We start from the raw sequence: 13,515 nt of genomic DNA on the forward strand, positions 1-13,515 counted from the left end.
GGAAATGACATGCAAATAAATAATAAAATACTCCAGTATACTGCTGATAAAACAGAAAAAAAAATGTTACAACATATTAGCATTTGCTAACAGCTAGCTACAGTAGTTCACCAACTAGCCCGACTAGCTACTAACTTAACAGTACTTGATTGTGTTTGGACAGTTTGATGTAAAGGAACAAAAGTTTGGTTACATTTTTTTGGTCGGGTAGCTAGAGAGCTGGTAGCGTCATGTCAAAAAGCAAGAAACAAGAAAGAAGATAACTAAACACCATGAAATCGTTTTCCTCAAACCAAACCTCGTAATTACAAAACAAAAGCAGGAACCTTCAATCTCTCAACAGCCATAATTATTCTGATTCTGTTTTTCTGCACACACACACGCACGCACATGCACACACACACACACACGCACGCACACACGCACGCACACTCCACCCACTCATCTAGACAGCCGGCTAATGTACAACTATAAATCCTAAGGTCTTTGCTAAGCGCAGGAAATCACTGAGGAAGCACCGAGGAGGCATTTTCTGCATTTCTGTCAAAGCTGTTACTTGAAGAGAAACTACATAAATACTCCGTAATAGTAATCTGTGTAGAATAATACAGTTTACTGAGTAAAGAAAAGACACTTCTCACTTTCACCTCCTTCCTCCCTCCTCCCCTCAGTTTGCTTCCTCTACTCTCCCACATCTCTCCTTCCAAGCATCGTCTTGCTTTGTCACCGTTCACATTTAACTTTATCTCTCCTGAGTATCCCCCCCCCCCCCCTTTTTTTTTTTTAAATCTCTCTCTTTATCATCTTTTTATTTTTATACCTCATTGTTTTGTTTCATATCTACTTCCACATGTAGTGGTTTTAAAAAAAAGGTTATGTATTCAACTTTGTTTTAACAAAGAAACAGGATTGTAACATACCTATAGATAAATGTCCTAATCCAAGTCCATATTCCAGGAAGCATCCCAACCTATACACACTGAACATTGGTGCAAACATTATCATATTCATGAATAAACTGGCCTTTTTCATTGAATTGCAGCAGAACAAAAAGTCCCCATTATAGTCCCACTATACAAAGATAATGCTCTGTCATCAAATCACCGGTTAACAAAGGCTGAGAGCAACCACAACACGGGAGCTGCTCCACTTAAACGAAATCCACTAATCTACAACTTCCAAAGGCACCAGAAGCAAAAAAAAAATCACACAAAAGGAATCAAACAAGTTGAACTTTTGTGCAATAAAGGCGAGTAAAACCACAGCTCCCATTTCCTGCCTGAATTCCTAATGTATTAGGTTTGTGAAGCAGCCGCACCATGTTGTTCACAACCCAAACCCGGCGTTTTCTTTTACCTTCTTTCCTTTCTTCTTGCGATGAGCCAACTTCCCCGCAGCCTTGTCTTTAACCTCCTCGCTCATTGCAGCAGCCGTGTGACAGTGTGTGTGTGTGTGTGTGTGTGTGTCTCCCAAACAGCTGTGTGCATGAGTTGTTGCTTTTTTTTTTTTGTTTGTTTGTTTTTTTTGTTTAATCCAGCATGGATGAGTGGAGAAGAGTGGAGTGGCAGCCACTCTCGACATGCACAGCCTCCAACACGCTCAGTGGATCACACCCACTTTCGCGCACACACACACACACACACTGTCCGCGAGAAGAGGAGCCAATAAGGCTGCCCGGCTGGAGCCACGGAGAGACACAAATTCTCGTCCTTCGCCTCTCTCCATGTGCTCAAGCCTCTTTCCCCCCCTCCTTCACACACACACACACACACAGGCAAGCGCACACTCGCACTTTGCTTCTACCTGGCCGCGGCGGTAGTTGCCTCCCACAGGCTCCACAAGTGAGAGCAGAGCAGCAACAAGCTACAGGGGCTGGAGTATTAATAGCAATCAATAGCAGCTCATGGGCAGCGGTTTGTGCGTGTGTGTGCCCGTTTCTTCAACAAGTTCAAATAGGAAAAAAGGTGTTTGTCCACACTGAAACACATCTTTTTAGTTGCTAGGATGTAGCGTAGACACATTGCATCGTCTATCATTGTCACCAATAAAAAGAGAATACTGACAACAATCAGTGTGTTCATACTCGCAGAAGCTCCACTCTGGTCAGCAAGTCTACAGCAGCACACGACGCTGTTGTGGAAGATTTTACGGTTCATTGCCAAAACTTGAGAGTGTGTGTATGTAAACATTGTCCAACACGTGAAGTATACGACTTGCCTTTATATGTTGGTTTTGGTCTGAAATATGTCCGTTATTTTATTATGCGTGACCACTGGAGGGAGGGTTAGATGTGTACATGTACATGTGTCAGAATTAGCCAAAAGGCTCATTTCTAGCTGCTAAACATTTTTTGATTTGAGCCATCGGTTATGCTCATCACCTGACCTGTTCAGGGTTGCCGGGGGCGAGAGGCGGGATACTTCCTGCACAGATTTCCAGTCCATCTCAGGGCCAACACAGAGGCATCCACAGACAGACAACTATGCTCACTTACATTCACACCTACGGGCAATTAACACAAATATACATTTTATTCTTACTGCTTTGTGTTACTTTATTTTCACATTATTTTTCATTCGGCCTCTGATCTAATCCCATTCGGTTCACACCCTGATGAGTCACTGGATTCCCCCTCACTCCCTGTGAAGAGAGCTGTCTCACACCAAGCTGTCTCTGCTCTCAGAGCTGTCAGTCACACAGGTCCTCTACCCTCTCGCTGAGCAGAGAAACAGAGGCCGACTCAAACACTCAGACAAATCTGTGTGGGTATAAGTAAGAGTAGCAGAGAAAGAGAGAGAGCAGAGTGAAGGAGGGATTCCTGCTGTTCAAACAGGATGAAAAATAACCCCCTTCAATAACCCCCTCCAATCACACCTCCCTCTGCCTTCTCCTTATCAATAATGTACAAAGAGAAGAAAACCTCTGGAGGCAGATCACTGTGTGCATTGCTGTGTGTGCGTGTGTGCGTGTGGTTCGGATTATACCAATGTGAGACAGTTTGCCCACTACAATTATAACTGTATTATCTGTTGAGAACCACAGGGATTCAAGGGTATTCATCATTGTTATTCTCTATGACAAAGGACACACACACACACACTCACTCACTGCAAAGCAAAATAAACACATGCAGGTTTTGCCGTCTCCCATTCGCCAGCACAAGTATGAACTGAAGCCATGTGTGAAATGTAAGTAAAGCTCCATAATGCACTGTATTTTATCTGGTAGAGGTGAGGTTCATTACTGCTTTGTGTCAGTTTTTTTAAAGTAGATATTCCAGCCTTTGTCTTTTACTTTGACACTTCCTGATTAAACTGAAGAATCCAAAGTGACATCTGGTGGCCACAAGCAGCTATAACAACAACAACAACGAACACTCCCACATCCTAAAACCCTGCGACAACAGAATAAAATGGACACTGAGACCATATTTAGTGGTGGAAGAAGAGTTGAGAACTTGCATTTAACTAAATATAGATAAATGAATTCTGAACACGCTTTTAAGAGTACTACACAAATTTAGCATTTCTCAAACACTTTCAGACTCACAGGGACACAAACCACATGCATTGATTTAATTAACAAAACGAAGCAAGTTTTATATTTTCATGCATATTCAACATACAATTTCTTGTCTTTATTGTCACAACTTAAAAACAATAGTTGTTCTCTCTTGAAAGCTCATACAAGTTTGAACTAGCATACAGGTCGACTTGAAGCTGAACGACTTCACCTGCTCAATAAAGCAGCACATCCAAATTAACCACACTAAGAGAACAGTTTTTACAAGAAATAAAGATAACAGAGCGTTTTTAAAGAACGGATCGCACTTTTTGAGTTGATGTCAAATTTTAAAGCTGCCCTTCAACTCATATTTTTCAGTGGAATTTTACAGTGTGGCACATTAGTAATGTACGAGCTAGCAGATATTAGAGATGAGGAAAAATAGCTGGTTTCTAACGAGACCACAAAAATATAAAAGAAATACTGCATATCCCTCTTCGTAGTGCGAGTTGTATTTCCAATTGCTTATTGTACTTGCTTCTGCTTACGTCCACCTCTCTCCATCTCTTTTTCTAGCCCTGTCTTTGTAATGCGTCTCCTCATCTCTGAATCTAAATTCAATATGACAGCCCCGAACACACACACACACACACACAAAGAGCAGTGTGACACTGAACGGTTGTATCCATGCACCCAGAGGTAACCCAATATTTTTATGGCTAGTATTTTCTTTCAGTCAGCCATTAAAGGCTGTATAACACCACAGTAAGTGCTACATAACTCTGAATTATAACAGACAAAGAAAACTGGGCTGGAAGGCACCAGTGGGTTGCTAATGGGACCTAAACAAGTTGGTAGGCATTTAAGTGATTATTATTATGGTTATAATTTTGAGGTTGCCGTTTCTACTTGACATTATGTAAAGACAGACAGAAAGGACCAGGGGAGCAGGTAGTCTGTCTATATTTAGCTGCATACCTCATCACATCGATGAAGATCATGTGCAACTCATGTTCTTATGTGCTGACTGGATGCTTTTATTTTTTACACAGCAGAGAAGAGCTTTGGACCTGAGAAACATTGACAGAAAAGCTGCTAGTAGAACTGCGAGTGGTAGAAAAGTAAGGAAGGAGACTAAAATACACACAGTTTTGTGTCCGTCTTTACGTTTGTCTTCATTCTTTTTGGCACCCACCACTATACATCTCTATTTAAGCGACAGTAGGTAACTTGTCTCTATAAGAAGCAGGGATGCACAGCTTGGAGTCCTACTAAAGACTTCTGACCAATCAGAGAATTGCAATCATTTCTGCTCAAACTCTGAAGCAGCCTTAGGCCCTGATCAGACCGAGCACGATCTCCGTGCTGATTTCTGATTTGTGCTTGTATTTACAGGAACATGCCAACTGCAACTAGTTGCAACTATAAAAAAGTCAAATTCAGAGCAGAAAGTCTCCAAAATCATTAAGGTTGTTTTTTTTGTTTTGTTTTTTAAATTGTCCCCCAGAAGAATTTTCTTCCAATTTCTTCCTGAAATATATATATTTTTAATATGTGATGTTTCAACATATAAGGCAGTGCAGTCGTTCTGGGCCAAAAAACGTAATGTATGTAATTTTTTTCAGTGTTCTGGACAAACAAGAGTGAGTACAAGTGCTCAAGGCAAATATAACCAACCAAATCTGTTTTTATTTTTTTTTTGCTGACGGCACAAAAACAAATCTTGAGTACGAGAACCTGATAGACGTGTGTGTGCTTGTCTGCCATCATCTAGTAACCTCTAGGCAAACTCTGACAGAAGATAAATCCTGAGGCAAATCTGTAAATCTGTTCATCATTTCTACTGAACACCAAAAGGAAGCGATACCATAACAAGAGCATTCAAAGAAATGCGTGATTTTCCCCTTGTGAGGTTGTCTGCCTGACCCCAACTGACTTATTTAATGGACTGCAGAGCTTCTGTTTCTGCAGACATTAAAATAATGTTTTAGTGTACACTTGAGGGTAAGGCGTGTGTGTGTGTGTGTGTGAGCCTGCGAACATGTCATTTGCTGTTCTGCACTGAAGCCTGTGATTTGTGTGTAAACGCGTCTCAGAGAGGAAATGAAACTATCCATTGGTTTGTTGAGACTTAGACGCTGATGTGAGCTAATAACCTACAGGCTGCAGACGATGACCTGACATGTTATGCTGTGAATCCCCAATTTATGATGCCTCACAGGCATTTCTGCATTTTGTAATTGTAATTAGATTTACGGCGCACACGCACACACTCCCCCTGTCGGCGTGTACTCTTACTTCAGTGTTGGATTCGGCACGTCCCATTTCCCAGTAACTTCTGAAAAACCTCTGAGCACAGGTGTGAACTTGTTGAATGCAGCTGTGGGTTATGCATGAAGACCGGCAGAGCCAAGTGCTATACCAATAAACAGGCACAGACAGAATTCAATTGTGGATTGGATCTTTGTGCCACACGAGGTGATTTGCACATTTAGAATAAATGTGCTCTAAATCTGTTTACAAGTGCTGTTCAGTGCCGTGTTCTGTAATTTCAATTTAAACTGTTCACTGTACAATAAGACTGAGATTCATTTGTTTTCTCTAGGGGTCATCACAGCAGATCACCTGGTCTGGACGTTAATTTGGCACCGGTCGTCCTTCTTAACTGGCTTTGGACTAGCATTCAGGGCACACTGGTGTGTCTGGACAGCTTGGAGGTCCAGTGTCTTGTCACCTCAACATATGACAATGGGGAGTCTAGTCTCGAACTGCCTATCGCTCCACCCACTGAGTCACTGCCTCCGTTTTAATCACCACGGAATAAAAATCAATGTGTTTTCATTAGCTCAGAATAAGGCCACTGACTTTTATTTCATTGATAATAAAACATATTATTAATTTAGTTATATTGCCTTAAAATCTGGTCTTAATTTCATGAGAGTAGATGCCGTCATGTCCCCATTTTACATGCGGATATGGAAGAGCGGACTGGTAAATTAGCAGCATGTAAACCTGACCAAAACAGTTTGTCTGCAAAGGGTCTCAAACGGCAAATTATTACTACGGGGTCTGGTTGGAATGGAAGAATGTCAGTGTCAACTACAGACACCTGATAAGATCAGGATTATGTGTAAATAATGGCAACGGGAATCACATCTTATATCTTCTTCGTGTTTTCTCACATTCCCTGTGTTTCCTTTAATCACTTTGTCCGTTATCTATGATCTGTTCTTCTTTTCGTTCTGTGCAAATTATTTTCTCTGTTCCTCCTCCTCTCATTCCATTTCCTCCACCTCCTAAAACAAACAGCATCTTCACACCACAGTTTGTCCACAGACAGACAGAAAATCCTTGTATTTCAAATGCAAACCATCAGTGAAGCCCTTGGTATATTAATCATATCTCTGGAAAGAGTGTTGATAATGAGCAGCCAGGAGGAAATTAGCCTGAATTCATACTTGGTTGCCAAGGCAGTGCCATGGCAATAGATGAATCCCCATGGTAACAACTATAATGTGGCATGATTTCCTCATGACAACCACACAAACTATAAGAAATCTGCTGGGTGGACTAATCAGCCCTTTGGAATAAGCATTTGGCCTGAACACCTGTGGGGTAAATTTAGTCATATGGTTAGATAATTAGCAAACAGGCAAACAAGATGAGCTTATTGAATAGTTCACACAGAGGACAAGTCATAATCAACGGAGCATCTTGTTTGTCTGTCTCTGCCTCAGTGTGTCTGTGCAACAGATTGATTTAAGTAATTTGCTAATTTTTAATCTGTAGCCATACGAGAGAAAAATCAGGTACTGCACCTTTATTTAAAAAAAAAAAAAAATTACTAATTACTACGACAAATTACTTTTATTTCTGACAACATGGACAGTAAACAGTTGTGAAATTATGAATCTATCAGTGAATTCCTTGTTTAAACCAAAATGTTTTGCCTGACCAACACCAGGCCCAGATAATAACCTTTGAAGGCAGATTGGCCACTACTGACTGGTCCTTCTTAAGGTGAACAGAAGATTCAGATTTTGATCAGATTTGTTTAGCTGATGCCAATTACTTAGGCTACTTGGCACAGAGGCTAATTTCCACACAAGAGAGGAATCCCTCACACACACACACACACACACACACACACACACACACACGTATTGAGAAAGAGCAGACACAGAAACACCAGTCACAAAGAGACAGACTTTCCATCCTCCCTTGATTTACAATCCGTCTTTGTCTCGGGACCAGCGCACTCACACAATGCTAACTGGCAGCAGAAATGACACAGTTCCACGCCTAAAATGGTCTCATCGCCAACCTTATGGGCTGCACGGTGACTGGAGCAGAGCTGGAAAGTTGGATCCTCATACATTTTCACCACTGAGCTGCTTTCCCTGCCCCCACTTCAGTTTAAAAAAAAAAAAACATCCATCATCATTCCGTCCAGCTTTAAAGCATCCAACAGCTGGAAATTTAGGCCTCTTTGCCAACTGCGCTACAATTAAATACATAATGCTTAGATCTTGTGTCTTTGTGGCCTGGCACCTACTAATCTTCTATTTAAATAGTTTCTATATTATAAAGCAAAAGCACAGGAATAAAAAACACACGGACTTAGTTTCATGTCTACAGCTCCTCAATAGTGATCGATTATTTTGGAAAAATAAGATGAGGTGAGTGGAAGAAAAGTGCGACAACAAGCAACGAGCAAACACTGGGCAGATTGGTAGGACCCGTAGCTGCAAACTGGAAACACACATCCACATCAAATGAATATTGGTCTCTAACATTTGTACGTTTTCTGGCTTGCAACTGTCTTCATGCAAACGCTGATTCACACAAGATGCACGTTCAGCTGATGCAGATACAACACAAGCACACAAACTGTGTGGTGTCACTCTGTGCTATGAGCCTGCATGAACAGTGTGTGTGTGCGTGTTTAATCTCTGCCACTGCACACTGGTACTTATTCATTCACTCACTAAAATCATTCATTCATTCACTGTTTCCTTTCAATGTGCAAGCGTTCAGTCAGTAACAGGACATTTGTTAGTCGTGGTACCGAGTGGCTACAATTGTTTGTGCGATTCTGTAAATATAATGGTACGTTTTCATCTATAATAAAACGCAAACTGTATTTTTCTTTTTATCATCTTATGTAATAAACAAAAAATACATTTAAAGAGCTGACATAAGAAGGTAACAGGAACAGTTTAAACCTTTAAACCATCATACATGCGGCACTGTTTTACATTTCAACTGAACCATCATAGAGTATGCAAACTACTTCAAGAGACCTATCTGGACACTTTTATGATTATTGTAACTCATTGTTTTTATGACCCTTACTATCATAAATTCAAAGTAGCTAGATACAGCATTACTGCATTTGCTTTTACGTCCTGTATCTATAAATGTAAAACGTAACGTTATTGTGTTATTATTTTGAGGCTGTCAACGAATGAAATAAAACCCATGTTAATCTTTCTCATTAGTTTTGCAAAAACACAAAAGAAAAAAATATATTGCAGCCCCATATTTTGTGTTTATTTTAGTGACATATTTCCACAGGCTACATCTTTGCCTTAACTGATGTGCACAAAGTGCTGCTACAGTTAAACAGATCACAGATAGAGCACAAATTTCATGACTGAGCAAGTACTACTAGGTACTACAGAGGTCCTGGCAGCAAACGCCTTTTGTCACTTGTTCTTGTACCACAACAAACCCACACACACAGGCAGCAACCAGACGCCTCCACTGTTTTTGTGCAGCGACATTTGCTCTGAAAAGTTCAAACCTGTAAAAACAAAACAAAAGGAGTTTGGATGCGATCCTGGAGGGAGAGGCGTGTGCATACAGGATCGCATTTTGATGTGGCCGAGGCCTGCGGAGGCAACTGGAGGTGAGAAAACCTTTCGAAAACAACGCTAACGCTGCTCATTTTTAACACTTCCTGCTCTTTGGGGAGTCTCTTCGTCACTCGCCAATGTCAGCCACAAGTATTAAATGTCCTAAAAGTGCCTGACCCAGACTGGTCTCATTATAAGGAGCTCAGCCGTCATAAAGTGTGTCCCTGCCTTAAGGGAAACTTTGGAATTATTGTTAAAGTGAAGACACTTTTGGAAAAGCACCAATGATGAAATTACAAATACCCTGATGATCAGCTCATCACTTGGCCTTTATGTAAATGCAGTGCAGAAATATGTAAACATACACATCTTTAATAAATGTAGACAAGTTCATTTTCACGCTTTGGTTTTTTTGTTTGGCCTGTGACACACACACACACACACACACACACCCAGGAACCAACAACCAAATTACAAGTCGCCTCCACGAACAAACACCACAATAGTGATCTCAGGTTTACTCAGGTCATTACAACACGCTGCACTTAAAGCCAGAGTGAGTGTACCGGCAAACTCCCCCCCCCAACAGTAAAAGGCTCAAAGCAATAATGATTAAGCTGACTAAGGGAGCCTTTAAACGTCTCATGACCTTTCACAGTTATTAATAATTAAATTATTGTGTCAGCCTTCACTGTAAAACATGCACTGATACCCACCAATGTAAGTTGATGCTTCACCAATGTTCCACCCAAAAAAACCTGTATTTACATTGATTAACATTAAAGCCAACACTTGCTGTAATTAGTACTTCTCTCGTTTTAAGTTGCCCATCAGTGGTTAGACACGTCTTACTGTTCTCGTGGGCTGCAATTCTGACATCAAAATGTAGAAAGCGAAGTCTTCTGGCCTGATGTGTTAAAGAAAATTAGCCAACTGCTGATACAGACATTCATGTTCCTTTGCTTTGTTGTTCCCCAAAGAAAAGTGTCTGCTGCTCAACATTACATGTCACATGTCAGTATCACATCGCACTGGGATCAAACACGCTTGAACGCATCTTAATCCCCTGTGGCTAAAACCGAACACACACACACACACACACACACACGGGAATAATTAAAGATGCGAATAAGCAAATAAGCATACTTTTGGAAATATGCCAGAAATATGTCACCCAGTGTTGTGGGATGTAGGAATGATGTTTTTTTTATGGTCTTTGGACAACACTGGGGGTCTGTGGCACATTCAGCCTGCTGGTTGAGGAGAAGATTCACAGTTGGTTTTCGAGTCCGTATGGAGAATAAAATAACGCCCTAAGTTAGACTTTATCGGACCGGGTGCAGGGCACGTACGTTCTGCAGAACTGTGTGTGCTGCTGCTAAAATTTCACGTGGTTCATTAACATTCCAGAGAAAAATCAAATCAGACACAGTCACACCACTGAGCAGGAAAGTCATTTACCTAACGGACCTCTTCAGCAAAGGCATTAGAAACAAAGTGATTGCTACAAGACAACCTAAATGCTAACTCATGATTCCTGTGAGCCTCCACAGTCCTTTCATTCACCGCTGTGATGCCTGCACATTTTTAAGCATAATACTGAAGAGCGTTAGCTAAATGCTGCTATGGTGGCTGTAGTTGTGGTTGAGAGGGAGTTGAATGATGGAACTTCCTGTGGTTTCCCCCGTTTACTTTGAGCTTTAGCGTGAGTTAGCTTAGCGAGCTAAGTTAGCAGAGCAGCCTAATGTGTCCAGCGTTGCCAGAAGTCCACTCGTTAGCTTAGCCAGCAGGCTGCAAATGCTCAGCTAACTGGGACAATACTTGTTCTGTGGTAAACTCCAATAAACGCGCTGTGTCCGACTAAGCTCACTGTCAATCATTTCCAGCTGCGGTTACTGTTCTGCAGGGGGCAGCACAATATGAAACCAATAAATTAAATTAGAAATCTGTCTTATTTTGCACATTTGCACTGTACAAAATATGAACATTTTTGTACAGGGAGCAATTAAAAAAAAAAAAAAAAAAAAAAAAAAAAAAAAAGAGATGTTGTCCCTTTGTTTGCACATGGTTCATATTTCTATTCCTGTTAGGTTTTTTATTGACATAATGTGGACCTCCTTAAACTAACCATCACAAAAGAAGTCCCAACTCTCAAACAGGCCTTCAAATGTTTTAGACGTGGCAACTTCTTCAAAAGTTGGTTGGGGCTTTTTTTAGCCCCAACCAGATAACAAATGCAAGCACTTACGCACGGACACACACACACACACAGACCTGCACCTTCCAGGTGTAGTGTAATCACTGTGTTGTCCATTTACTTTTGACAGGGACATAGGTGGAGTCTCTCTGTTTGCTCTGCCACAATAAACCTCCAGCACAGTGTCCTGACAACAGGTGTTTACTGCTCGTTCGCCATTTCCCTTCACAACCTGCGGTCAACCATTAATGGAAGGACAGGATGAAGCTCAGACGGAAGGACACAGCTCAACAGACAAAGACAGGCAGTGTCAGTCCACAGAAAATGAAAATTTACATTCACTCAAAAGACTTCTGAGTGTGATGTGAACTAACTAAACAGCTACTAAATGCTGCTAGTACTACTACTAATACTAATCTTTTAGATTACGCTCCTAAATTCATTCCTTTACCACTAACATTATCTGAGCCCAAACTAACCAACCAACTTTTTATTTTCTATATTTATTACACTGAAACTAGAGAAATTCACTCGCTATTCAGGACAATTTCAAATGTAAAACTGGCAACAACCATCTGAGGTTGCGACCTTATTTAGATCAGTACAAAATCCAGTCCAACGAGTTCTTGTGTACCAGCTGCCAAAGTAGTACAAAAACATCGGAATCACAATACAATGCAGGATTTAAGTAGCTTGACCGACTGGAATTAGCAAATCCAGGACGTTATTTTACTTCACCATTAGAGTGTGTCATCTTTAGCTGGAGCAGGACGCAAAGACGGTTCAAAGTTCAGCTTTTATTAATCTATAACGTAGTGGACATTAAACTCCACCTCACTAACTAAAGCGGATTACACAAAAGCGTTCTAGAAAACTGGACGCCATTGCTTCCAATTCAACTCTGTGCATTGTGATAAATAAACATGAGACTAATAAAAAAAAAAAAATTAAGTTGTGAAAACATCAATTATTATTGTAAGAGTTACATGGACATAATGAGGTCTTCTGCCAGATAATGCAGAGCAAAATGTGCCAGCTCATGTTCATATGTTCATTTGATTTGTCAAAGCAGCAGTTCAGTGTCCTGTAATAAAGCTAAAAGTCAGAAGGTATCTGAGAACTTAAAACCAGCTTCACATTCACTAAGCTGGATAAAATAACGATGGGCCATTTTTGAAATTATTGATCAATTCTGTTTTCAACTAATTACTAACTAAAAGCACACACACAAAATGCCAAGACACATGTCGAAGTGTCCTTGAACAAGACACTGAACCTCAGCTTAGTTGCTCCCGGTGAGTGTTGGCCAGTGTGTGTGTGTGTGTGTGTGTGTGTGTGTGTGTGTGTGTGTGTGTGTGTGTGTGTGTGTGTGTGTGTGTGTGTGTGTGTGTGTGTGTGTGTGTGTGTGTGTGTGATTGTGAATGGATGAATAAGAAGCAGTGTAAAGTGCTTTGAGTGCCAATAGGTAGAAAAGTGCTATATAAGAGCAGATCATTCACCATTTCCTTTACTTACATTTTAGGAGCATTTGTACCAAAAAAATTAATTAATTAATTAATTACAAAAATTTAAATAAAACACTAAACTTAGAATTATAACCACTGCCTGTTGATGGACTAGCTTATTGATTAACAAAATATCGTAATTTTAACAAAAATGATTTAGACTGTGCTGGTTACACACTTCTGATGTTTGCAAGTAGATTTGGGATCCAGAAGTCATGTGAAATCAATGGCTTCCGGATAGAAGCAAATGGTAAAGATCACATGCATTTTGAAACGGATCAGAATAACTGGTTTGTGGTTAAGGGTTAAAACAAGCTGATGAAAACACACACGACCTTTACACTTATAAAAACGCCATGTTTTCATATGCAAATATCTCAGCACTGTGTATGGAATGTGTGTGTGTGTGTGTGTGTGTGTGTGTGTTTACAGTAATTCGGTTGTAATTTCA

At 40.6% G+C, this 13,515-nt stretch overlaps 1 protein-coding gene across 48 annotated transcripts in view; it reads right to left on the reverse strand.

Moving 5' to 3' along the window:
- Nucleotides 1-13,515, reverse strand: part of LOC137105903 (ankyrin-3-like) — a 133,102-nt gene that overhangs the window by 119,088 nt on the left and 499 nt on the right. For 6 of the 48 annotated variants that reach the window (XM_067488673.1, XM_067488666.1, XM_067488668.1 and 3 more), the window contains exon 1: nucleotides 1,357-1,691. The exons of 1 other annotated variant lie outside the window; for it this stretch is intronic. In XM_067488673.1, the coding sequence (XP_067344774.1) occupies nucleotides 1,357-1,581 (225 nt within the window). In that variant the 5' untranslated portion in view covers nucleotides 1,582-1,691. Of the gene's footprint in view, nucleotides 1-1,356; nucleotides 1,711-13,515 lie in introns of those variants that run through there. 41 more of the 48 variants (XM_067488689.1, XM_067488685.1, XM_067488688.1 and 38 more) reach the window with 16 other exon arrangements.

The sequence above is a fragment of the Channa argus genome, chromosome 20 (genome assembly GCF_033026475.1).
Source record: "Channa argus isolate prfri chromosome 20, Channa argus male v1.0, whole genome shotgun sequence".
Lineage (NCBI taxonomy): Eukaryota > Metazoa > Chordata > Actinopteri > Anabantiformes > Channidae > Channa > Channa argus.